Source organism: Pezoporus wallicus, unplaced genomic scaffold (genome assembly GCF_028554395.1).
Source record: "Pezoporus wallicus isolate ANWC-B61680 ecotype Strahan unplaced genomic scaffold, APGP_CSIRO_Pwel_v1 contig_6665, whole genome shotgun sequence".
NCBI classification, from domain to species: Eukaryota; Metazoa; Chordata; class Aves; order Psittaciformes; family Psittacidae; genus Pezoporus; species Pezoporus wallicus.
Genome location: NW_026636967.1, coordinates 1,053,799 through 1,079,756, shown reverse-complemented (window position 1 = coordinate 1,079,756; position 25,958 = coordinate 1,053,799). Strand labels below are relative to the sequence as shown.

Sequence of the window (25,958 nt, the reverse complement as noted above, 5' to 3'; positions counted from 1 at the left end):
AATATTACAACAAAATAACAGTACCAGTTTCTTCCTGTATACCAAAATTTATTGAAAATGTTTAAATTATGCAGTTACTTTTATTTTCTCTCTTGATTTTATATGTATACTAACTCAAACAGAAATAAAACCTATTGATCAATACAGAAAATGTTATTAATCATGAAACATTGCATGTAGATTTAAGGAGGGATGACGCAGTGGCTGTTAAAAGAAATGCATTATAATTACTTCTCACAGGCTTACAGATTTTAGAATTAAAAATAGCTCAATAATTCACAATAAAAGGACCAGCCACTGAATTAGCTGATAAATCAGCAGTTATTGTAAAAGTTGTCAGAAAATTACCAACCAGAAGATCAGCTACGCTTCAAATAGACTGCACAAAGAGATGGCATTCCGATACCATGATCTTTGCACTTGCTAGGATCCTGATAGCCTTATCCACAAGATAAGAGGGGGAAATCTTAACCGTATTAACGTCAACAGAAATTTTGAGACCAAAATTCCACTTCAGCTCTTGAAGAGAAATATGTATGCCTTCTGACCATAAGACTGCAAATAATCCTACTGAAAACATGCTTTGTTTCCACCATGATGATAATCCTAGTGGAAGGAGTGCTTTTTCACTCCATCTGCTGTGGAGCATGGGACAAGCAGTCCGCAGGGCAACTGGGGATGTGTTCTTCCCCTCCCACCTCTGTGAACACCTTTTTATGTTTTTTTTTTCATTAGAGCCAGCAATCTTACCTAGAGCTAAACTATTCAGCCCCAACTACCTTCTTCAAACTTCAGAATAAAGCAGCTATGGACCCAGTGCTGGGACTGCCAGAACCATTTGCTGACAGTTAATCCCACAGACTTTAAAAAACAAGCCTGCTAAGTGCCTTGAAAGTGCGTGGCTCTCAGTGCCCACATCAGTTCCTTTTCCTCTTTCCCAAGTTACACAGTTGCTGATTACATTATTTCAAAGGAGTCTGGAAGTTCTCAGAGGTGCGACACCACCGGAGTTACTGCAACACTTCTTGAGATGCTGCTACAATAAAATATGTCTGTGCACAGTCTTTCATTATTCAATGTACTAAAAATAGATATTTTAAAATAGCCCTTAATACTTGAACTATCTCACATTCTTACCTAGGAACATTTTATCTATCCCCAGGTAAAAATTGCCACTGCCCCTTTGCAGAAATGTGATGGTTTTAATAGTGATTATAAGTAAAATCACTTTTAATTTATAAATCAACATTTTGGTCAGAAATACATGAATTAACGATAACACACAGGTGTTACTAGCTCAAGAATTCAAGCAATCTAATTTTGTGGAACAAGAGAAAGAAAATGTAAGATGTTGGATTTTCTGTTGAGTGGATATATACATTCTTAAACAGCAGTAAAGTGGACTTCAATTTTTGTGAAAATACTTGAGATTAAAAGATTCAAGAGGAGATCCTTCTTAGCATCAGTTACAAAAGCTCTGCTAGCATTAATAACCAACCAAGGATCCTATTTATAATATCGAAGATGTATAAACCCTACTTCTTTAATACCTGCTTCCTATCAGCAGTTTGTTAATTCTTTAAAGAGACACCATTCATGCAAGAAAAGTGAAATTTAAAACATAGCTTGATGATGGAGTTTTGGTAAGGCCAATATAGACAATGGATATTAGTGAGCAAAACCCCTTCCAGTATGAGAAATCAACTTTAACAGAACTAATAGGCATCTAAGCAACTTCATATACTAGGGAGCTGCTGCTGCCTAGCAGCAGTCAGCAATTACTGACTTTTCAAACCAAAGTCAGAGGAAATCTCATTGATAGAAAGCAGTCTGGAATCTGGGCCCAAGCTCAGGTATATATATTGCCTCTGTTACTAAATTTTATTCTATTGTGTTTCTAATTCCATTTTCTGTTTCACAATATGCCCAGTTTACATCAATTAAACATCAGACAATTGCCCCACAAGAAACCAGTGTTTACTATTTTGTAAGGAAAAAAAAAAGACACTGAATCCAATAACCATAGTCAAAATAAACTAATTCCATAGTTTTAAAAATAAGGATATCAGCATACTGAAATGTTTTCAATGTTTTTAGTAAAAAAAAAAAAAAAAAAGTACAAAATTTATACTGAAACTTGAAAATCCACAAGAAAACATTTTCAGGAGTTTTGTGCAGCCCTGTTCAGCAGTAGTGATTTTGATAATGTCTTTTTGACTCCAGTTATAAAGGTAGAACCAGTTTCTTGAAGGAGAAGGACCTATGACTTATCCTCTATGTGTGGTTGTTGTTAAGATTGTTCTTATTAAAGAATCGTCTTGCTTCAACACTGCTGAGGGACACGGAACAGCGAGATGGATTCTCTTTCCTGTATTCAATGCTTTCCACCATAGCTTGCTTGATCACCTGAAAACAGCGAACAACATGTCTGCCAGGGAAATAACTAACACTTTAATGATCTATTAACTGATAGAAAAGACTCCTTCAGATGTTAGCAACTATTTCTCCTACTTTTAACATAGCTCCATCATTGAACAAGGTGATTGCTGAGTATTATTATGAATACTTTTTCTTGATTATATAAAACACTGATTTTAATGTAGTTAATAAAGATACAACTGGATGCCACCAAGATCAAAGAAGTCAGAAAAGAATATACACCATCTAACCAAGTCCTAGTGAAATTCTGAAGGGTAAATCAAAATTGAGAACATCCATACTTAAAGGATATAGAAAATAATTACTATAATGAGAAAGAATAAATCTTCACTTTTGCTTCCTTTGTCCTGAAGTAACAAGATTTCTTTATTATATTAAGAAAAAAATAAAGTATTTCTTTATCTGGGCTGATCATTTACACTTGTGAATAAGGCGAGTCAGTCTAGATGCTGGCATAATGGTGTTGAGTTACAGCTTGCATCCATTAAAAAAAAAATATTACTGAGTTGTTATAAATTTCCACAGAATTTTATAGAAAATTTCCAATTTTCCTTTTTTTTTTTTCAAGTTAGAAAATCATCATATATAAAAACTTAGTATAAAATCCTGAACATAATGTCTGCATCCTACAGAGGCATCTTTGCTAAGTTAGTTACCCTGCAGGGATTTTGATGGTAAAATGAAAAAAACAACATAGGAACCAAATGAGAAAAGGATATGAATTGAAATGGATCCTCACAAGCACAGGCTCAAACACTGCGAAAAGCATACATACTACACTCTAGTAGTTTTTCCATTTGGAAGTAATATATCAATCTTCTTAGCCCCAGAAATACTATTTAGACTTCTTTTTCTCATTTTTTCCCCCACTGGAAAGTACCTCTGGCTTTTTCAGCAGCATATTTGCTTAGTGGTTTATTATTGACAGAGGATATACAGTAATACTTCCTTCAACACTGATATTTCAGTACTTCAGAAATAGAGGTCAAGTGAAGAGAGCAAATTCTCTTCACGTGATTCTCACTGTGTATCTCATCCAGCTCTCTTCAGGTAACTCCAGCCACTGTGTTACCTAGAGTGACCGGACTCTTCTTTCCTTCCAAGGCTGGAAGGATACAAGTTAACCCTGCCTGAGTTTGTGCATGCTTGTACACAGCTCATAAAGAACTTAACTTGGTTATCTCTATGCCTCAAGCAGTTTCCCTTCCACTTTCTACAATGGGCTTCAATCCAACCTAAACTTCAAGAATAGCAAGGGGCATAACCGAATGCAAGAAGCACTTTTTATGTCATAACTATCAGACAAATACTGAAGTAAACCCCTGTACGGTTTGTATGGTGGATTTAGGGCTCTACTCACATCACCTATTTCCCATGTAACAACCTAAAGCCTTTAAGCCCCTTCCACACTGTCATACATACATCTATGTTATTGAGGGTGTTGAACTCCATTAGATCGTGAAGCCTCTTGAAAGCCTCATTGGGATACTGGAAGTTGAAGGTAGAAAATGGTGTATTTGGATCATCAAAAATGTCGAAGTCTGCAAAATCCTTCTCTTCCTGTGTTTCTCTTGGAATACCTGCATACAGAACAAATACAAAAATACAATTTACATGTTAGGTCTGAGGACTTATCATCTTATTTTTTCATGCCTCTTTTGAACTCCTAACTACTACAGACAGACTTAAGAGTTATTTCAGAGACAAACCATTTCTAGTATGTAATCACTGTGTCATTACAAAGCTTCAAAGGAACAGCTAGATTGAGCATTAAAAACTGTGTGTTCACCTGGAGCTTTGTACTTCCGGAAATTGATGTTGGCCAAAACAAAATGGATTATAGTCGGACAGTCTTTCTCTGAAGAGGTATCCTTTGGTTTGAAAACATAGCACTCCTTCATGCCCTCTCGATCAAATACATTTGGGTCTATTTTGGGAAAAGGAAGCTTGTTCATTTTGGCCCATTTTTCAGCAAGCAAAATTTCCTGAAAAGATAACAAGTGCATGTAAGCATCCACTGCAAAGTGAGATTTTATGTAGAGAGACACCGGTCAAATTGGTTACTGGAAAAAGTTTTATTAATGCACCCTTCTTTACACAGAAGGACTGATTAGGCCAATCTTTGTATAGACTACCCAGTACGGTGAACTGAGCATGTAATTCAGCCTGCCCAAATTTGACTGCCTCAGATGATTCACAGGAAGAAAAGAGCTGGTCTGTCACATAAATCTGTGGTGAATTTACAGAGCTGACAGCTAGAAAAAACCATCTGTAATTTTACTTGCAAACTGAGTACCAGTGCTATGGAAACCAATGAGAGTTAATAAACATCAGTCCACGTGTTGTTATGTTCAGATACAGATCATAGCACAAAACAGCTTCTGAAAGTATGCTAAGTGAAGAAGTAAATCTGGAAAACAGGCTTTTTCAAACTCATGACAACTCAGTAAACAAAATATTTAGTAAATAATGACTCAAAAGCATGTAATGAGGGTGTGTGAGAGGGAGGAGAGGGAAGGTCAACATCTTTAATGTTGGTTTTGAATGAAACAGGACCCTTCTTTGGGCAACTGTTTTGGATACAGAAGAGATTAAAACATAGTGGGTGTAAAATGATAAAATAAAAGTAGAGTCATAGACTTCAGCTGGCTGATTTCCCTTTATGTTGGAGTAACAAAAGTACATTAGAGTGCTACTATAGATACTGGCAAACTTTTGAACTGGCATTTACCCTTTGTAATGCAAGCAAAAGCAATGGGATTGCACAGCCAGTAAACAAAACTGGTTTCTGTCCTTCAGGCTGTTAGCATACAGCCTATACTTGTGGATTGTATTAGCTGGAGCTACGTCACTCTTTTTAATACACACGTTTGCATTTCAGAAATAATGAACAATTCCCTTCAACACTGGCTTCATTAAAACCTACGGCACCATTTAATTTTCCTACCACTTTTTCATGCATAAAAGGATTTCTCCTGTTTAAAATTACAGCTTGCAGAAAACAATACAGGATGCCACCTGACTTCCTATCAATCTCCCCATGTTACGGTATGTTACCTAAAATGACACAGAAAATTGTAGCTGATGGTGACAGAAACTTCAATGCATAGGCTAAGAATAACACAGATGATACACAGCCTTTTGCACAGACTTCATGTGCAGAAGATTAACAAAGAAAATGCTTCAGAGATGGCAATGCAGTGTCAGTAAATTTAGCTGATGGGGAAAATACTCAGTTGTGATAAAAAGGAGGCAAATTCTTCAACAGAAACACACTGTGGGATTCAGTCAATTAAGGAAAATGAAGGATCTCAGCACTAATAATAGTTTTCTCAGTCCTGTATTCTTCAAAGTAGTTCCCAAGAGATCTAGAGATTACGGAAGTAATTTTCCTCCTTTTTATTCTCCTGAACTTGTTTTAAATTGCATTTGACAACAATGATCTAGAGTTCATTTTGCTACTGCTGTTATTTTCTAATGTTGGCTGGTAGGGTTGTCCCTTGATAGCAAGAGGAAGGAAAAAAAAGTGTTCTAATTGAAATTTGTCTGTAACGCAACAAAGAATGCCAGTTGTTTCTAAACAGGCAAGTTTTCTTGTTTTCCTTAAAAACAATTTTTAAAAATCCACTTGGGTTTCAAATAAATATTGCCTCTTTTTGAGAACCTCACAATAGTCTCATAAGTGCTGCATTTTTTTTTGTGCCAGCTACCAAAATGATCCAGCATTAAGCCTTTCTGATCAGTTGGAGCTGTCTGGATGCAGAGGTTGTACCCATTATAGAGACTGATAGCTGTGCTTTACACATCTGCTACTGAAAGAAAACCATTTCATTTGTATTTTTGTGTTGTTGTTTTGGCCTGTCCTGAATGGATTCAGTAATCCTATTTAAACCAGTACTGGGATTATCCTAGTGAGATGTAAATGAACAGTTAGCTCCAATTCCAAAATGTTATGTATTTAGCAATACCAGAGTGACTGAGACACATTTCTGCAAGATGATGACAGAAAACCATTCATTTACAGAGAACAGCTAGAGCATTAGCACAATGGTAAATGAGTTAATGGTTTAATACTGACATAAAATAAAATTCTGCAATTCAGTGTGAATGCCAGATTTCCATAAAAACAACAGAGCAAATATTTCAAATAAGTCATATTAGCCCTTTTTGTGTCAGTCACCTCATGTGAGTCATGTAAACAGGAACTGAGGCAAAGCGCAACATTCTGCCTTGACGTAGAAACAAATTCCTCTGATGCTGTCGATAAAGTAGCACTAAGGCCTTCTGGAACCATGAGATGTGCATCCAACCTGACTGGAAGAATGCAACTGAGACAACTTAAATTTATGAACACAAAGAAAGGTATGGCTTATCTCACTTACTTTGAAAGGAGGACTGGAATCACTTGGCCTCGCTGAAAAATCAAAAGAGATGATGAGATCCACGCCTCTTTGAGGTCTTAAAATAAGTGGGTATGGGAGGTTAAATGTAAGACCGCTGTCCACTATATGAATCTTTTTGCTCTTCACATCTAGTGGCTCATATATCCTCTCAAACTCGTCAGGATCTGTGCAGAACAAATGAAACCAAAACAAACCAAGAACACTTGCGTTAAGAACTTTTTGAAATTTTTATTTCAAAATGGTACTGGGCTTTTCAGTGTTTCCCCAAGTACTGAAGATTCCACAGGCTTTAAACAGTACAGTATCCCAGCTAAACATGCCATGAACTCATGTGTAACCTTAACGCTTATCTTAACAACTAAAAAAATGAGGTGAAAAAAACAGAGCTGGAAGGGACCTCAGCAGATCATGTCCCAAGGCAGAAGCAGACATAGCTCGAGGCCAAACCAAAAGGGACAAATGCCCAGGTTTGACCCTAACCTTCCCATCTTTACTCTGTCATCCCTAACAACCAATACACAAAAGAAAGTGTTCATGGGATGGTAAGAGACAGATTTATAGTGTACATCCCCTCAGTGTCCTACAAACCTGCCCAAATATCTTCCCCAGGTTCCCTCCCAATCCCTTGTTCCTCCCAGCTCCTCTTCCCCAAATAACTGAAATTTGCCTAAAAATCCTTGAAGTGGTTTGGCTCCTGCATGACGCTTGTCTATGTCACTCCACCTGCAATAATGCATCCCGCACTTGGGCCCCCAACACAAGAGAGGCATGGATCTGCCTGAGTGAGTCTACAGGAGGGCCATGAGGATGCTCTGAGGGCTGGATCACCTCTCCTATAAAGACAGGCTGAGAAAGCTGGGCTTGTGTAGCTTGGAGAAGAGAAAGCTCCAGGGCAGAGAAGAGAAAGCTCCTTAGAGCAGCTTCCAATGCCTAAAGGAGGCCTAGAAGGAAGCAGGAGAGGGACTTTTTACAACAGCACACAGTGAGAGGACAAGGGGGAATGGCTTTAAACTGACAGAGGGGAGATTTAGATTACCCATTAGGAAGAAGTTCTTCCCTGTGAGAGTGGTGAGGCGCTGACACAGGTTGCCCACAGAAGCTGTGGCTGTCCCATCCCTGTGGCAGTCTTCAAGGCCAAGTTGGATGGGACATTGAACAACCTGGTCTAGCGGAAAGTGTCCCTGCCCATGGCAGTGGGGCTGGAACTAGATGAGCTTTAAGGTCCCTTCCAACCCAAATCATTCTATGATGCTATGATTCTACATCTGCTTCTGTCCATTCAAATTAGGGCTATCAAATCTGGGTTTTCAACTTATACCAAATCTCACTACTTCATACTCATAGTAGGAATGTAAAGAAAATATAACCCATATCCATATGTGAAATTTAAATACTGGGCAGAATTACATGTAAGCCACTTACTGACAGCACTGTCATGGTACAGTATAAAATAGCCTCCTATCTCTAACGCCCAAACTGAGGGCTGAAGATGAATTTTTCCTTTTAAGCCAAATATTCCCTGGGTGCAGCTGAGGAAAAACCCAAGTAATTTTTAGTAAGTGCTTTTACACTTATCCAAGTCTCTGGATACTACTAAATGATCCCTGCAGTACTTAAGACTTTTCTCCTGACAGTCTTTTCTTGCTCTAGATCTTAAAATTATTTCGTGTGTTTTTGCCTTTTGAGTAAAAACTAACGCTCATACCTGTAGAGGGCAGTGTAACCTAAGGAATGCTGAATAGCATGACAACTATTTCTTGTGCAATTAAATTTCTTAGCACCTACTTATTGGCAATAGCGATAATAATTCAAACTATAGTTCCTATAATTTCAGGATGCATGAAGAAAAATTATTGTTATGAGCAGCAAAAATAAATTCAGAAAAAGATATTTTGACTTCTTATTTCTGGCACTATTAGAGGGTACTTTGCTAAGAAATGAGACACTTGTTTCCTAATATTTGCCTTGATTTCTAAGGAAGAAAACAGTTTCAGATCATTGACTACTACCTTTTTTAAATAATTTCCTTTAAAAAAGACATTTTAATTGTAATTTAACCCTTGCTCTCAACAGAATTTATAAAACTTGCAGCAGCATTTTTGTTCCTGTTTTGTATTATCTTATTTTACAAAATTTGAATTTAAAAGTCAACAGTGATCATTTAAACAAATATAGAAACACCTATAACAATGTTTATGATAGGGGTGTTACTGTATACACAAACCTCCTACCAAAAAAGCACTGAAGAACAAGACAGTTCCTATTGCTTACAGACTTCATGACTCCATAATCAAATTTATAATAATAATATTATTATATTTTCAATGATAAAATGTCAAAAATGCCATCAATAAATATATAATGATGACACAGATTGCTTTTATTAATTGTGGTCTTCTGTAATTGCAGTAGACATTCAACTTAGAAGTTTTTTTATCATAATTAGTTTTAGAAGTGCATTTCTAATCTTTGAACTGAGAAGAAAAGTTTCAAAATGTAATATGTGTCCATTTTGTGGGGTCAGGATTCAAAAAGCAATTAATATAATGCAGTGTTATTTTAATGACATGACTTTAAAGGCAGGCTCAGCATGTAATTTGATTTATCCAGGATCTAGAGCCAGAAGCCAGAAGCAGCATACAATACCCTGGTGAGACAAGGCAAGCAGGCAGACTGACCTGTGGGTCAGCACACTACAGGTGAGACTGCAATTGCTCCTGGCAGAGTTGTAATGTACAATAAGTACCCCAGTGATAAAAGAAGCATCACATACTCTATAATCTGTGCTGTAGTTATTCTAAAGGACTGAGTAAGAAGCTTTGTTCTTTTTATACTTTACAACACATGAATCCAGGACAATCATTCTATATACTCTAACAGCTTTGTTAAGTGAATCGATCATTATTCATCAAACAGTATGGAGACTGAATGGAGTATTTATGTCTGAGAGCCTCGGAGACATTAATTTTCAGCCCATGTGGAATGCTTCTATGAAGTATTACAAGAAGCTTTCAGTCCATCAAACTGCAAACTGGAAGAAGCACAAGATGTTTCCAAGTACAGCACAGCATGCCTATCTGATCTGCAGCAATCAGATACACAAATAGAAATTAAGAATTGTTTGGAAATAAAAAAGAAAACACGTTCTAGAGACCAAAATTTGTCACAGACGGCAGCTTCAATGGAAGTATGGGAGATGAAAAGCGCATTTATTACTGACGTGTGTCTACTATAGCAGTTTCCATAAATACTGAAATAAGGAAGCAGAGATTATGAGTTATTTTTTCCCTATTGTTATTCACTTGGCATTTTCTCAACTGATTTTGGTGTGTTGTAAACTGAACAACAGAAAACTGAGCAGTTGAACAACTCCGAGTTCACAATGAAATCATTCAAGGGATATAAAATTTTAAGGCATATTTGAGACCAATTAAGAAAATGCTCAGCACAAATAGAATCGATAGTAAAGTAAAGCCAAGCATATTCCTCTCAGATCTTTCTGGGATCTCTGCTGTACGCACTGCAAACCCTAAATTCAACCCTTTGTAATGACTGTAACACTGGCCTAGGCCTGCCACAGCTCATCCTCTGCAGTGCAACTTAATGGGTCTACAAAAGGTTTGAGACAACTGGAGATGTGAAATATTTATATCCTTTTTGATCCATTTATTTCTACTTTGGAGCATTTTGCAAGAAAAAGAGAGTTAAGTTATAAAGCAATTCAGAATTCTCTCTGTACTGAAGCTGATAGGTAAACTGGTGGTAGGAATAAATACGCAAAGATTAAATGCATTCAGTGCCTTGGTAATATACGGTGTTTTAAATTTACACTAAAGTTTCCTTTCTATCTACTCTTCTGATCAACTAGGCTGTTACATATAGTAGCAAAATTCACAGCATCAAAATGTGGATACACTTCTAACACTACTGAATGATTAAATTTTATATTATCAATTGAAATTTCAAGGGTTTTTTTTAGCTATTCTTGCCCATAATATTGCAAATACTCATAGCTGTTAGGTTCGAATTGTTAGCTCCAGTTTATGAGTGTGGGCTTAAGCTAACATTAAAAAAAAATTGCAGTTATATCAAATTTTTGCCAGACATTTTACCCAAAGAAATTTCAGGTACTCAAAAGCAATTTTCTCAGAAGGACAGGCTCATTCTGTCAAACCAGCACTTAATTTCAATTGAAATTAAACCTCAGAAAGTTGATAGTTGATTCTGAAGATTACCCACGTCTTAATTATGCAAAATTCTCATCAACTGTCATTTTTTCCAACCATAAATTTACTACCCGCTTTCCTGCCTCTTTTACAACTATTATAAATATTAAGATTATCCAGTTGTAAACACCTCTAAGATGATAAAAATATTTAGAAAGTGGAGTACAGATGGAAATTACTATACAACCTCTCAAAGGGATTTGCTACATTAACAAATACACATTAGAGAGCGTCTGCTACTTAAGCTTTTAAATGACATCTGGTATTTACTATTGCATAATAATCAGCTAGGACAATCTCTTTCCTCTGAATAGAAAATAACGGCTGAAGTGATTACCGTTACTGTGAGGGGCTGTTGGTAGTGCTGTGCCACTACACAAGAACATGGAAGGAGCACAACTTCCTCTTGCTGAACTTCATAAGGTTCTTGTTATCCCACTCTTCCAGCCTATCCAGCTCATCCCGCAGGGTGGCTCTCCCTCCCAAACAGCCCACTTCCCCACTCAGTTTGCTATCATTGGCAAATTTTATCAGGGTACATTTGATCCATCCAGATTACTTATGAACAGAACTGAACCCTATATTGATCCCTGGGGGACCCTGCTAATGACAGGTCACCAGCTGGAAAAGGAGCTATACACCATCCTCTGGGTGCAGACAGTCAACCAGTTCCCTAACCACCACACCGACAACTTCTCAAGAGTCTAACACATCAGTTTCTCTAGGAGGAGGCTGTAGGAAACCATATTGAAAGACTTTATAGAAATCAAGGTAGACAATGTCTACTTCTCGCACTTCATCAAGAGACAAGCATGTCCTGCCTTTGGAGGAGTACATGCTGTTGTGAGCCTCACTGAGAATAGCTGTATCTGGTTTTACTAATGAATATGCAGAAATGTAGACCTTCTGTGAACTAACCTGCAACAGCAGCATCTAATTCATCTTCCTCCACGGACTCCTGCGTAAGGAGGTCTGCCAGAGGAGACAGTGGGTAACAACTGTTGAGGTTCAATCCCAGCATGAAGTTGTGTACTTTCCCAGCACGCCCTTCCCTGGTGTTGAAAAGGGTGCTATCACCCACCAAAGCCATCAGCATTCGCTGCACCCAGCTTTCCTGGCTGCTGTTCTGATATTCTTGATGTGCCTCAGCATTTTCAGTGCCTGAGAAGGAAAATTAAAGTAACCAATGGTAAGATAGTTAATATATAAAGTATAAACCCAAGATTTCTGGGTCTACTAAAATAAAGGACTATTAAAATAAAAGAAACTGGGTATAGCACTTTCATCTTTGCTTGCATTTTTAAAAAATAACCAATTTCTTCATGTGAAAATCACTGTTGTTCCCAAATGTACCATCAAATACAAAGCATTATTAGAATAAGACAGAGATCCTGACTAAAATCACAGAAATCCTGACGTGGCTTAGGCAGCTAAAGATAATTTTCAATGGGATTTTTTCTTCCCACTGCCCAGTGCTCCCCTTGTGGTTGTACCTCTTCAGGGATTTAGGCATTGTTTAAAACATTGTTCCAAACAGTAGGAATTTCCTGTATCAGATGTCATTTGTAAAGGTGCTGGAAGACATATATGAATGCTAGAAACACAAATTAAACTATTCTCAGGCAAATATTTCCTAAAAGAACCCTTGAAAACAATGGATAGCATTAGTTTACTTGGCTGGTAATTTGAACATGCCCCTGAGCTCAGCAGTTTGATGGGAACAGACTTATGGATATCACTGGCTCAGCAAAACTCATTTGAGGTGTATGTGATATTGCAGACCTCTGTGAAGCCCTATTGGGCTGACACCAAGACTGAAGATACGTGAGAGAATCATTTGATCATCAGCTTGAGTGGGAGTCATGAAGTCAAGCCAAAGGACCTCCTGAGGTCTCTTTTTCAAGGTTTCTCTGTTTTGCTGAGCCACTGGCTCCTTTAGGATCCTTGAGCTAGGCAATTAAGTTTACCATTGATATAAATGAAAGCAGAGTTCTCAGTTGTAAGAGACTATTGGTAAGACTCAGGAAAACTGGCTAAGGCTAATTTCCAACATCCACAAACTTCACCATAATACACAAAAGTTGATGAAAAAAGTAAATTATGAAATAAAATGTGAAGATTTCCTTACCTTTTGGGTGCTGTGATTCATCTTCACTGTCTGAACTGTCATTACTTACAAGGTGCTTTAGCCTAATATTTTCTGTTGAAAGAAATAGAAAATTACTTTAAACTGCCAGGGTTTAATTGCCAGAACAGCTAAGAATTTCAGAACAATTTGAGTCATAAATTTATCATAGTCTTCATAATAGAAAATACAGCTAGAAGAAATTTGATTTGCTGTGGACATCTCTATGTTCAGTATCTGATCAGAATGCATTTGCTTTAGCTTGCAATTTTTGCAAAGCTTCTGCACTAAGCAGATTAGTGAAAGAGCTGAGAAAACAAAATGTAATACTAAAGTAGTACCTACCACTCACCTCTGCACCACATATCTGACACATTTCATTCACCTTGATTAAAATTTAGATATATAGCTTCTGTCTTCTCAGTAACTCCTAGTAAACTAGGAAGACAACATTAATTTCTGTTAATTACCTGCTAATTTTTCTTTTTTTTAATAATAGGAACCCTTCACTTCATTCATACATTTATGAGTGGGTACCCTTAGAAATATTGTGGGGAAAAAAAGCCAAGATAGTTATGAAACTTCTACTAGAGTATGTGTGAAAAATAATGGCCAATACAGTTACATGGGTAGAAAAGACAATGGTTTTCATCTCATAACATTGAATGAGAGAAGTAAAACCAGAAATGAGTGAACTTTTATGTTAAAAATCCGCATTTTGTTAGGGTAACTGCTTTGTTTCCAAAACAGCCACGAAATAATCATTAATCAATCATTACTAACTTAAAACATTTCAAAGTCAAGATGAATACTGAAAAAGCAACACATTCCACTCCTAAGGTAAGGTTTCTAATGGAGGTAAACTCATGTGAGAATGGATTATATGCTAACTACATTATTTTTGCTAATTAGGGGGGGGGAAGCTTTTCTTGAAATACTGTAGATTTCCAGTGTTTTATGAGCAGTCTCATCTTGGAAGCTTATATCCTACAAAGACTAGAGACAGGCACTGAATTTCAGTGATGCAAATGTACCCGAGAGACTTCAGAAAACGAAACCCCTTTATTCCCTAGTAAAATGTATGCCAAGAATCATCTCTAATTAAAATTTGAAGCCAGTTAAAATAAACTGAATGAGGGGTTTTCCTAGTGAACTTGGACATATTATCGACTAACTGTTTTTATCATTAACAAAATGAAAATTAACATCTTTTTCTAATAGAATGATAATGTAGGTGTTGGTCTCTGGTGGCACACCCTGCATTGGACTGTGATTTCCAACAAATGCTGTAATTTCTATACATGCAGTATCAAAACATAGCAATTATACTTTGCACTTTTTATTTAAGTCTAAATTTAATTCCTATAAGCAGGCCTGGCTGAAAGAGAAGATTGAAGAGATTCACCATGGTATAAAGTGTAAAAAAACACTGCTTCATTACACTTGGCAATGAATACTGGGTACAGATGACCACTACTATTGCTTTTTTCCTAAAGAGGACTAAGCCCTCTTAGACTTATGTACAACACTGTAAAAATAACGACAGAGATGGGAGAGCTTAGTCATCACGTATTTTCCTTTTTTAATACTCAGTGGGTCCTCAATCACCATTAAAATACCATCAGGGGAAAACACGAACCAAAGACAAATGTGTACAAATTGTTGAGCAATGACACAGGACACAGGTCAAAATCAAAATTAGTGACCAAAAAGGAGATGGAGGCAGCTAAGGAACTTGGGGTTTTGGTTTTTTTTTGTTTGTTTGTTTTTTAAATCAACTCAATCTGCATTTTCTGTCTATCCTCTTCAGAAAGATTTGGTGTCTAGTACAACGTATTTGTTGGTTATCTATTTCCCTGAAATGCTGCCTTCTGAATTCATAGGAATTATGAAGGATCTGTCAACTTCTGATCTCCGGAAACTAGCATAATGACATAAAAAAGGGAGTTGGATTCTACTAACTTCATGAAAACAGTTGGATATATGCATGTGACTTTCAGTACCTTAGATACTGATCAGAAACAAAAGTAAAAGAAAATTGTTAACTCTCTTTCTCTGACCTCATCACCATCTAGCAATGTCAGCAATTAAAGTTGCTTGAATTCCAGATTTTTAAAATGACTATTAGCAGAGTGCCATCCTTCCACAGACTGAGTATGCACTGATTCTTGCTAGTAACTCTCTTGCATAGTAGAAGAATTATTTACTAATATTACCTAATTCTTCTTCCATGGTGGGACCTTTATTCTGAGAATTGGAGACACCAAGCACTCTGTTAAATAATATAGAAAATGCACTGCCCCAGACACCTGAAAAGGAAAAAGTAAACAATGAATGGAGGCTGGTAGAAGGAAAACAAGCCCCCATAGAATGCACTATTTAAGCAGTTGCTTGCTTTCTGAACACACCTCTGATTTTGGAACATGTTAAGCTGTAAGATCAGAGGTAAATACCAGAAACCAAAAAATAGAGAATGCCAGTCCATGTCTGAAATCTTACAAATGGATGTCTTCTCTACTCCTCATCTCACTCTTTCTGTGGCTGCATTTAAAAACCCTTGTCCATGAACTACTGAAATTTGGTGTATTTTAAAATAAACCACATACTCACCCATCAAGAAATGTAAAGGATTTTCATTATACTTCTTCACCACTGTCCCCATAAAAAATTTGCTTCCAAACAAATCAGGAGACATGAAAGTGCCATACTTTGCCATACCAATCTCATAGGGACTGAATTCCACCCAGTCTGCAAAATAAGAAACCAAATTGTACTTAGTAAGCAATCTCAACCTGAATAGAAACAGAGGGTGAAAATACATAAATTAATGAAATCTCTGTCCAAGCAAAAATATCCTAGGTAAATGGGAAGTTAAATACCCAACAGAAATATCTCTTAGGTTATGCAGAAGTCAAAATTTTGATGTTAAATGAAGGACAGCCTAATGTCTCAGCAGAGAAGAATTCTCATTCTCTCTTATAAAAACTTTGCTGAAAAAATATGAGGTTGTAAAACCAGAAGTATAAAATTAGCACTCACAAGTGAGAAAAACAAAATGACATCTTGTTTTCATCTCATGCTTTAATATGATTCCCTGTCATGTGAAATGCAACATGGGTCACAAAGTTCCAAGTTTCTTTTCTTTCACAATGACCCTACCAAAATGCAAAGGGCAGTGGCAGAAGTGGCAGAAAACTCATTTAATATCACAAAATGAAATATTCTGCAAGAGGCATTTGTATTGCACCAAAACCTAAAGTTTCTAGTGAAATCCCATATGAAAAGGGTAAAGCTGAGAGTCAGCTGAGAGACTTACCCATAGCAAACAATGCCAAACATATTTTTTAAAATATATGCCATTTCGCTGAATAGAGAGCTCAATAAAATACAGAATAAAATATTTAAATACATTTTCTAATCTTAGCAGAAAGATTTCAGAAGTTATTTACACTCTATGATGCATACATTTTTAGAAATTGGAGTTGAGCTGGTTTTGAAATATTTTCTTTGATACTGGTGGAGCTGCTTACATCAGAGAATTCATTTCAGAAAGGGAGCAACAGCAAACAAAAACCCTGTTTCTAGTATTTCACTCATTCATCTATTTTATCTTCTGTATTTTATTGGCGATAGATTTGACTACTTCTTTAAACAAATTAGAAATAATTCTGAAATAGAATGGCAAAAGAAACAGAATTGAAAAATCCCCACAAGTCAGAGGATGCTGTCTACTACTCAAGATGTTCAGTGCTTCTGTTGAAATGTTAAGCATAAGGTTATCACTTTTTCCGAAAGGAAAGTTTTAATCATGACTGCTGAGAGTTTTATTTCATGGGGCAATGCTTATCTATGCTAACTCAAATGCAACATCTTACTTTTCAGACACTTCACATTTATTGCAGAAGGATATTCCTTTGAAAACCCAGTCCAGAAATTTAGTGGCATTTCCATTGAGATATATAAACAGGAACTGTCAGATAACTGTTCAGAACCATGTTGACAGAAAACCTGAATTTAGAATTAGAATTAATTTCCACTTTCATTTTATATTTGCACTGAAGAAGATGATTTCTCAAATCACATATCCTGCTTAGGGAAATAAGGTCTCTGCCTTAAAATTAAAGGGCTTCAGCATTATCTTCGGCCATTCCAGAAGTTCCTTGAGACAGTGGCCGTTTAAATGAGCAGGACTTGAATGTCCTGAGAGACAAGAACTCTATACCAACCAAAATACTTAAGTGTTTAGATCACAGCAAATCAGGCTAGTTTCCTGGGTCTGGCTTAATCCAAAATATACTAAAGTAACACCTCTCATATGTGTTCACTGCATCTTGGATGTGGCCTTGATTTAACTTAGATCATAATTCTAACTGCTTCATACCAGCTGAAGGTGCAACAGATTTTTCCCATTCTCAGGAGGGAAGACAGAGATGGAATCTTTTGCTAACATTAAGCATTTGGTAGATTCAGGATTGGGCACATAAATGCATGGCCTGTACTCACACACTGAGACCAAATTCCAGCCTTGCTGAGTGCAGGCAAATTAAAACCACATGCATGATCTGGTATGTGTGATGATCATGGCTAGCCAAGCACCAATTGAGGGATCCCAGTGCTATTAATCCATATTTCAAGGCAGCTCTGCTTCCAAAGAAATTCTGTAGCACTTATTGGTACAAAGCAAGACACACACTCACCCTCTTGCAGACATAAGCTTTTTATAGTGACATTCAAGAGCAAAACTGCCAAATCCAAATTTTGACTGGTCTGTCATTGCAGCAGCAATAAAGATGGTGAACAAGGCTGTTAAGGGATGGGAGCATGCAATACCAAAGCCAAACATTAAATTCCACTCCCCTCCTTAACACTGGATATCAGTATCTTCAGGTAATTTCTTACCATTAAGGAAGCTATCATAATAAAAAAAACCAAAAACCACTGTCTTTAAATCACAGTAATTATGCTCAGTCAAAATGATTACTGCAGGTTTGGGTATGCCAGCACCACCTGGGTCAGAAATGCTATTGGTAGGAAACACATGCAGAGCCTGGGGCATCAAAGCTATTAGCAGCTGCATGAAATCTTGCACCATCGCAGAAGGAATGTTATCTGATATAATTAATATATTTCAACTTGAAACAACATGAAAGTGCTCACCTCTATCTATAACCCTGTAAATAAGAAAGTATAAATATTTCTATTCAAAATTTACTAAATATTTCACATCAAGAATAGCTGTTCAGCTCTAAAAGAAAAAAAACAAACAACCCAACAAAAACTTACAATAGAAATTATCAAGATCTAGCATCCTATATAATGATACAGGTGATAGCCTTCAAAAAGCAAAACCAAGATCCCTTGGCAGAGTCAATACCTTTTTTAGGCCTACTGCTAAAGCTACAGAAATTAGACCAGCCTTCTGGTCTTGCTTACAGAAGGCTATTATTAACTAAAGATAATTTTGCCTTTAAAATGGTAAATAAGTAACCCAAATAAAATTTATCAGTGAACAGAAGCATATCAAAAACCACAATACTTCTCAAACAAAAAGGTTTCAGTTTCCTAAGGCAGAAAGTTTCACATTCTCCTGTGAAAAAAATAACCTAATTTACTACCTCATTTTTCATTACACACAAAGTTTTGACAACAAATTTTCCAAATAATCTTTTTAGGAACTATGGATACGTCTGACTTATAAACCTTGGGCAAGCCACTTGGTGTTTCTATTCTCAGTCTTATATGCAACTACGTACATATACATATCCTTTGTACAGCATTTAGCACAACTGGACCAACTCTCAACTGGTGCTACTAGATGGGATTAAAACCCATGGAATAAATAAAAGCAAAAGCCCACAGGACTTTACACTGTGCGAGAAGTAAAAAAGATAATATATCTAATTTGTTTGTTCAATTCTGATTTCACTCAGAGTAATTATCCTGTACAGCTGAAGACATTTCCCTTTACCTATCTGATATACTAGTGTTAAGCAGCTTTCTGTTGCTGAAGAGACACCTTGACTCTTACAGAATACTAAGATACTTCAAGGATAAGCAATGTTCTTGTCAATTGGTAGGAAACAATTCGTTTTGCAACATATAGGGAATAAAACTTGGCTATCACTTAACATTTCACAGAAACCTAAAGAGGCTGTTAGGTTGTTAGACTTAATTCCAAGTTAAAAAAAAAATTAATAAATATAAATTTAAAATATAAATTTATAATATAAATATAAATTTAAGCTTCAAAATGGTCTGAGAATAAGTCTCCAAACCCAAGAATGATGGAGAAACAAAAGGCATTGACTTAAAATAGTCTGTTTGCCTTTCAATGGACAGGAAAAAATGCATCTTAAAAGCCAATAAATGGCTCAGTTCCATTATATACCATGAAGAATACAACCATTTGATGGTGCTCTCCATAGCCCTGTAATCTTGGTGCAAATACTACACTGATTGAATAAGTATCCACCTACTTAAGTATGTGATCACTTATCCCCAAGTCAGTTCTTATTAACAGACTCTACTGTCAGATTCCTAGAAGCCACTGAACACAAATGCATCCATTTTCCAATCATCTTTTAAAACCCACCAGAACAGTCCTTATGATGTGCCTGATCAGTATATCCTTCAACATCACAACTTCCTATTCTTTTTACAAATTAAAATCTCCCTGTACTTAATTTACAGCAATGTGAATTTTGTTAAGCCCTGAAGAATGTTCTATATCATGGCAAATTCCTTCCTAAACCTTGCCATAAGACTAATAATTTCTAAGTGTGCCAAATTGCAGAACACAATTATTCTCAGAAGTATTAAAAAAGTAGGCTGTTCTGTCAGTCACACACTTCACTCTTCTTTTCACAAGTGACTCAATACACAGATTGAAAACATACCTGCAAACATCAGCTCTGAGACATCTGGTTTGACATGGAGACATGTAAAGAGTGGGAGAGCACATTGCGCATTATTGACTTTCTCTTTCATGTTGCTCAAAGTGGTGTCCATTCTCTGAATGAAAATAAAGACACTGTGTCTAAATGGATCCTATCAAGTCCTGCTGATATCTGGGAGACAACTACTTTTCTGAAAAGGCAGCAAAGATAACTATGAAAAGCAAATGGACTCTTAAGAGGCTTACACTTGTTAAACAAGGATCTGCATTTCCCTGAAGAAAATATTCTGGAGTCTACAATCAAGAAAGAATGAGAGTCATCATGACATTACAGTACTAAGATGTCTTATCAGTGAGTACCCAAGAAACTTTTTTCCATTTTTCACCCATTGTTCAGGTGTAAGCTAAACATTTGTGCATTTGTTTAACCTCTTAACTGGGACTTCTAATCAACCTCTCACAATCATTAATATCCCTTCATTGTCGGAAACTTACTCGATATACCAGTTACTAAAAGCTGTGTTGCCCGTTTTTCAGTATTTTAGAATGTTAAAACCAATGGCAATATATGCTCATGGAAGATACAAATGTATAAAACATGTCTGTGAATCTGTTAATACATTTCAATCTTACCATCAGATCAAATCCAAATTCTGCTCTCCTGATGCATTTGAACTTGCAGTCTTTGTGTCTGATTCAGTCAATTCAATTATTCAGTAATAAAACACAAACGTACAAAGCTCTCCTATGGTCTTGTTTCTCAAAAACAACAAGTAATAATAGAGATGTGGATCTTTCACATGGAAATTAGTATTTTGTTAAGTAAATGCTGCCTGTCTTACAGCAAAATGTGCATAAAGAGGTTGCATCACTATCATGGTTTAACCCAAGAATGGCAACTAAGCACCATGCAGCTGCTTGATCCCTCCCTCCCCTGCAGTGGGATGGGGAGGAGAATCAGAAAAAAGACAAAACGCATGGGTTGAGATAAGAACAGTTTAATAATTAACATAAAGTACAATTTAATGCTGCTGCTACTACTAATAATAATAATGAAAAGGGAAATTACAAAGAGAGAGAAAACTATAAAAAAAAAACAACAAACAGCAGTGATGCACAATACAATTGCTCACCAGCCACTGACTGATACACAGCTGGACCTGAGCAGTGATAAGTCCCTTCCAGGTAATACCCCTAAATTTATATACTGGGCATGACATGCTGAGGTATGGAATACCCCTTTGGCTAGTTTGGGTCAGGTGTCCTGCCTCTGCTCCCTCCCAGCTTCTTGTGCCCCTCCTCGCTGGCAGAGAATAAGACTGGAAAGTCCTTGATCAGGGTAAGTGCTACTGAGCAACAATTAAAACACTGGTGTGTTATCAGCATTGTTCTCAGACTAAAGCCAAAACACAGCACTGCACCAGCTACGAGTAAGAAAATTAACCCTATCCCAGCCAAAACCAGGACAACCACTTTGTAATTTTTTTTTTAAATTGCTTGAGCAGCAGTTTTAATGGATGATAAACAATGTTAAGAGCTTGCTGCAAGTACCTACTGACTGAGCTCATTTCTGTTGCACGAAACATGCATGATGTTTTCCTAGGTCTTAAAGAAATAAGAACCATTCAAAAACATATCCCAGAGCAAGGAAAGCATTTTACAAGTTTTTTATCCAGTATCTGTTCACTTGTAACTTCAAGTATTCCTACTACTAAACATGGCTTGTTAAATGCTACCAAAGTCATTTCAAAAAGATAGTGGTTTAGTGTGCAATAGTTTCACAATTGTCATAATCATAAAAAAATAAACTTACATTATGGATAAGTGTTTCACCTATTAGCATTCCAAAGATATCTGTGAAGGTGACAGGCTGCCCTGAGCTTTTCTTATTCCACAGTGCTTCAATGTAGCGTTTGACTTTCTGAGGAGTGAGCAGCAGAAGTGGGTTGTGACTGACAGAGTTCATCAATTCTTGATTAATCTCCTTTGGTCCTTTTTCTGGAAAATCTGGATGTGAATACAAAGTTGACATGTACCTGCAATGGAAAATAGGATCTGTAAGTATCAAAGCCTGGTTCAATGTCAGCTGCCTGAAATGTACAATAAGCTCATAAATAATTTGATACAATTACTGACTAAATCAGATTAATTTACTCAACATTTATACAGTAAACTGTCATTTCCTTTTCCTCAAGGCATAGAAAGCTAAACAATTTGTTCTAAATGTAAGCATACAATCAAACACTCAACATAAATTTCCAGAATGTGTACGATGCAAAAAAAGTAAAGTGCTCCTCATTTATCTGTTTAAGGGATAATGGACAGAATCATCATAAGCTGAAAAAAGAGCCTCTCAACTTGTCAGAGCATACTTAGACTGGAGGTCCTATAAGCATACATGCAGTTATTTCAGTCTAGAATGGATCTCTGTCTGTCACTCTCCAGTTCATTATCACTATTCAAAAATTCCTGAAGTACATTAGTATCCGGTATGCTTTCCAGGATCTAGGCGCTTTCATAATAAGATGAAGCACTATAATTACAACCCATGCAGAGATTTAATTGACTGTAAGGATTCAGAAGAGGCCTATGAGGCAAATCTTGATTTTGTCACTGAGTAGTAACTCTGGAAACTGAAGCTTTGTTTACCCAAAACAAAAGTTAGACACAGATCCAGACAAATGTGGTCTGCTCTTGACTGGCTTATTCACTATTGGTGAAGACTCAAGATAGGCAGTCCTAATCTACTAGATGCCCATTTCAGTATTATTTATTCAATTAACTGGCTCACGTATACAATTCCATACTGCAGGTACGACTTTGCACAGCAGTGAAATATACACTCTGTAAGCTCGGCCCTGAGACCACTGCCTGGCAATTTACTTGACAGTGTGATGAACCCTGTTACATGCATGGTTTAAGAACTTGATTCATTAGTCCTCATGCAGTCTCTAAAGCTTAGCATGCAAGTCAGCTCACAGGTGGTACAAACACAGCAGCAAGCTTCCACGTGAGCAGAGAAAGGGAAATGCAGGATGAGGAATTCAGTACAAGGTTGAAGCAAGATCACAGAAGCAATCAGGGAGGTAAATGCATTGCTATAAGGTTAGACATGCCTCTGAGGGAACAAGTGAAAACCTGCCTCTACCGCCAGGAAAGGAATTCTCCACCCTTCAGAAGAAAAAAAAAATAAAAGAGCATTATTCCCAAGTAATAGACTGCATGGAAAAAAACAGAGAAGAAAAGGAGTGCCAAAGTGTCAATTTATTTATTCATCAGGCAAGGAAAGTCTGAATAGGTGACATCACCAAAACAGCATAAGCAAATTTGTTATAATACAATTGTTCCCAATATATGTTTCTGACTGAACCAGTTCAGATAATCTTGCTCTTTTAATACAGATTTTATAGGTTTACATTAGATCAGGTATGTATTCACACCTGGGGTTTCTGAAAAAAAGGACTCATGGCCAGCTGTTTTCAGAATGCAGTCTACCTATCCTTCGCTAGAAACACAGTGAAAATTTTTCACATTACATTACACTATCCAACTGCTCTTCATCCAGACAAACGACATCGTCTACTTTTCATAATTTTCATAAATCTGACACACCCCCCCCCCCCCCAACTACTAGTGATAGAAAACCGAGGTTCCAGAAATGCCAGTATTCTGTAGTCCATTCTGAATCTGGATCATAGACACCTTCTGGCATTTCAAAACCTTCTGGCATTTTGGGAGCTTTCTATCTAGTCTGCAAGTGGAGAAGCAAGCTTCACACAAGTGAAAAATAATAGAAAAAAAAACAAAACACAAGGAATAGAAAAGTACATTATCTGTTTCAGAAGAGGCAACAGCTTTAGGGTTAGAGTATTTCCTTAGAAACGTAGAACCAACATTCATGTGGCTCCTTAGAGCTAAACCAGAGGATAAAACTCATCCCAGGCAGATTCTCTGCTCATTTATATTTAGCTATTCCAACAAAAGTCATTTTCCCTTACTCCTGAAGAAATAAGACATTCACATAATCTTACAATTTAGACTTAAAGGAATCTCAAGATTTCTATTCCAACCTCCTGCTCAATGCAGATCCAAATTAAAAGTCAGATCAGGTTGCCCAGGGCTTTGTTCAGTCAAGGTCTGCTTTCACATGAAGTATTCACTGAGTCAGAGAAAGAATGACTTTACCCAGCCTAGTCAAGTAAAGGTGAGGCAATACATTCCACTGCTTGACCACTCTCACTGCAAAATAACTTTCCTAATAGTTAATTACATTTCTCTTGCTGTAACTTATGGTCATTGCATGTTGTCCTTTCTCTCTGCATCTTCAAAAAGAGTTTTCTTTACATCTACTCAGTAGGTAGCTAAAGATAACATTGAGACCTCCCCTACCACTATCTTTGCCTATTCCTCAAGGCTAAACAAATACAGCTACCTCACTTTCTCATGCGCTCTAATCCCCTGATTGCCTAGGTGGTACTCTGATAGAATTAATCCAGTTTGTCAAAACTTTTATTGTACTAGATGGCCCTAAACGGGATTCAGATCCTCTGATATTCAAACTGGTACAGTTATGATAAAATCATATTTTGGAACATTTGAGATACTCCCTTGCAAAGTTCAACATTTTCTTAAGATGTAACATCCCCGACTGAAACCCTATCCCCCTGACATGAAAATCAAGTTTTAAAGTTAGACAAAAAATATTAGACTTGGGGGTGCTGGTCAATGAGAAAATGAACATGAGCCAGCTGCAGTGTGCGCTTGCAGTTTAGAAAGCCAACCGTATCCTGGGCTGCATCGAAAGGAGCGTGACCAGCAGGTTGAAAGAGGTGATCCTGCCCCTCTACTCTGCTCTCGTGAGACCTCACCTGGAGTATTGTGTGCAGTTCTGGTGTCCTCAGCATAAAAAGGACATGGAACTGTTGGAACAAGTCCAGAGAAGGGCCACGAGGATGATGAGGGGACTGGAGCACCTCCCAGGCTGAGAAAGTTGGGGCTGTTCAGCCTGGAGAAGAGAAGGCTGCATGGAGACCTCATAGCAGCCTTCCAGTATCTGAAGGGGGCCTATAGAGATGCTGGGGAGGGACTCTTCATTAGGGACTGTAGTGACAGAACAAGGGGTAACGGGTTAAAACTTAAACAGGGGAAGTTTAGATTGGATATAAGGAGGAAATTCTTTCCTGTTAGGGTGGTGAGGCACTGGAATAGGCTGTCCAGGGAGGTTGTGAATGCTCCATCCCTGGCAGTGTTCAAGACCAGGTTGGACGAAGCCTTGGGTGAGATGGTTTAGTGTGAGGTGTCCCTGACCATGGCAGGGGGGTTGGAACTAGATGATCTTAAGGTCCTTTCCAACCCTAACGATTCTATGATTCTATGATTCCAAATTAAACAGTGACAGTAGGATTCATATAAGGCAATCCATAGCAAGATGCCCTGAAGCATGGCAGGCAGTCAGTATTTTTTCCTAAAAGCTGGAATGTATCTGCTCAAATCTCCTTACCTTAAGAAGGAATCAGTGAACAGGTCATAGACATCCCCAATAAATCTATTAAGAAAAGGACTACAGATTCTATGACAGACCAAAAGATTTTTCAGTGATTTTGAGAATCTCTGAAAAGTCCCCCAAGAGTATAAAATTTTTGACTGAATGAGTCATCATCCTCAAATAGCAAAGACTTTTTTTTTTATTTCAGGAAAATAAAACAACACAAGAAAGTATTTTGGATTTATATCAACAGCTTGAATTCTTAATTTTTGATTACCAAGATGAAAGAATCAGTTACACAATCCTAATACATACAGTACTGGCGGTTAATACAGAAATGTAGGCTCGTACATGTAACACATCTTTTCATCCATTATTGCTCTCA

The 25,958-nt window shown here is 37.1% G+C and overlaps 1 protein-coding gene across 1 annotated transcript in view; it reads right to left on the bottom strand.

Moving 5' to 3' along the window:
- Positions 1-2,106: 2,106 nt before the first annotated feature.
- The window catches only part of PLA2G4A (phospholipase A2 group IVA), a 62,305-nt gene continuing 38,453 nt past the window's right edge, over positions 2,107-25,958 (bottom strand). The window contains exons 8-17 of the mRNA XM_057402438.1: positions 21,902-22,124; positions 20,090-20,204; positions 15,804-15,941; positions 15,410-15,502; positions 13,197-13,268; positions 11,987-12,229; positions 6,822-7,006; positions 4,229-4,424; positions 3,862-4,019; positions 2,107-2,406 (exon numbers count right to left, since the gene is read on the bottom strand). Of these exons, the coding sequence (XP_057258421.1) occupies positions 2,275-2,406; positions 3,862-4,019; positions 4,229-4,424; positions 6,822-7,006; positions 11,987-12,229; positions 13,197-13,268; positions 15,410-15,502; positions 15,804-15,941; positions 20,090-20,204; positions 21,902-22,124 (1,555 nt within the window). The 3' untranslated portion in view covers positions 2,107-2,274. The remainder of the gene's footprint in view (positions 2,407-3,861; positions 4,020-4,228; positions 4,425-6,821; positions 7,007-11,986; positions 12,230-13,196; positions 13,269-15,409; positions 15,503-15,803; positions 15,942-20,089; positions 20,205-21,901; positions 22,125-25,958) is intronic.